The 281-nt window shown below is 70.1% G+C and overlaps 1 protein-coding gene across 1 annotated transcript in view; it reads right to left on the bottom strand.

The window, feature by feature from the left end:
• Positions 1-27: 27 nt before the first annotated feature.
• The window catches only part of ENTHD1 (ENTH domain containing 1), a gene marked incomplete at both ends in the record, with an annotated part of 4,152 nt that continues 3,898 nt past the window's right edge, over positions 28-281 (bottom strand). The window contains 1 exon segment of the mRNA XM_009871883.1: positions 28-281. This exon segment is cut by the window's right edge and continues 6 nt beyond it. Coding sequence (XP_009870185.1) covers positions 28-281 — 254 coding nt within the window.

Raw genomic sequence — 281 nt, 5'->3', positions numbered from 1 at the left:
AGCCAAAACGCCAATCGAGCCTCTTACCAGGGTGAGGAGGTTGCTCGGCCACAGCGGCCCAAGGGTCGGCAGCTGGAGCAGAACCAGAGACCTGGGGTGGGGGCGATGCTGCCCCCCAGGGATCCACAGGAGGGAAGCCAGAAGACAAAGGTGCCTTCCCCCAAGGGTCGGAGGCTGCAGCGGTGCCGGGAGGGAAGTCCCAGGGCCCGGCAGAGGTTTGCTGGGACGAGGCGCTAGCCTGGGGGAGGGGCTCTCCGCCGGCGGGCGGGACCGCCGGCCCC

Source organism: Apaloderma vittatum, unplaced genomic scaffold, assembly GCF_000703405.1.
Source record: "Apaloderma vittatum isolate BGI_N311 unplaced genomic scaffold, ASM70340v1 scaffold32336, whole genome shotgun sequence".
NCBI classification, from domain to species: Eukaryota; Metazoa; Chordata; class Aves; order Trogoniformes; family Trogonidae; genus Apaloderma; species Apaloderma vittatum.
This window is presented reverse-complemented; position numbering and strand designations above follow the sequence as displayed.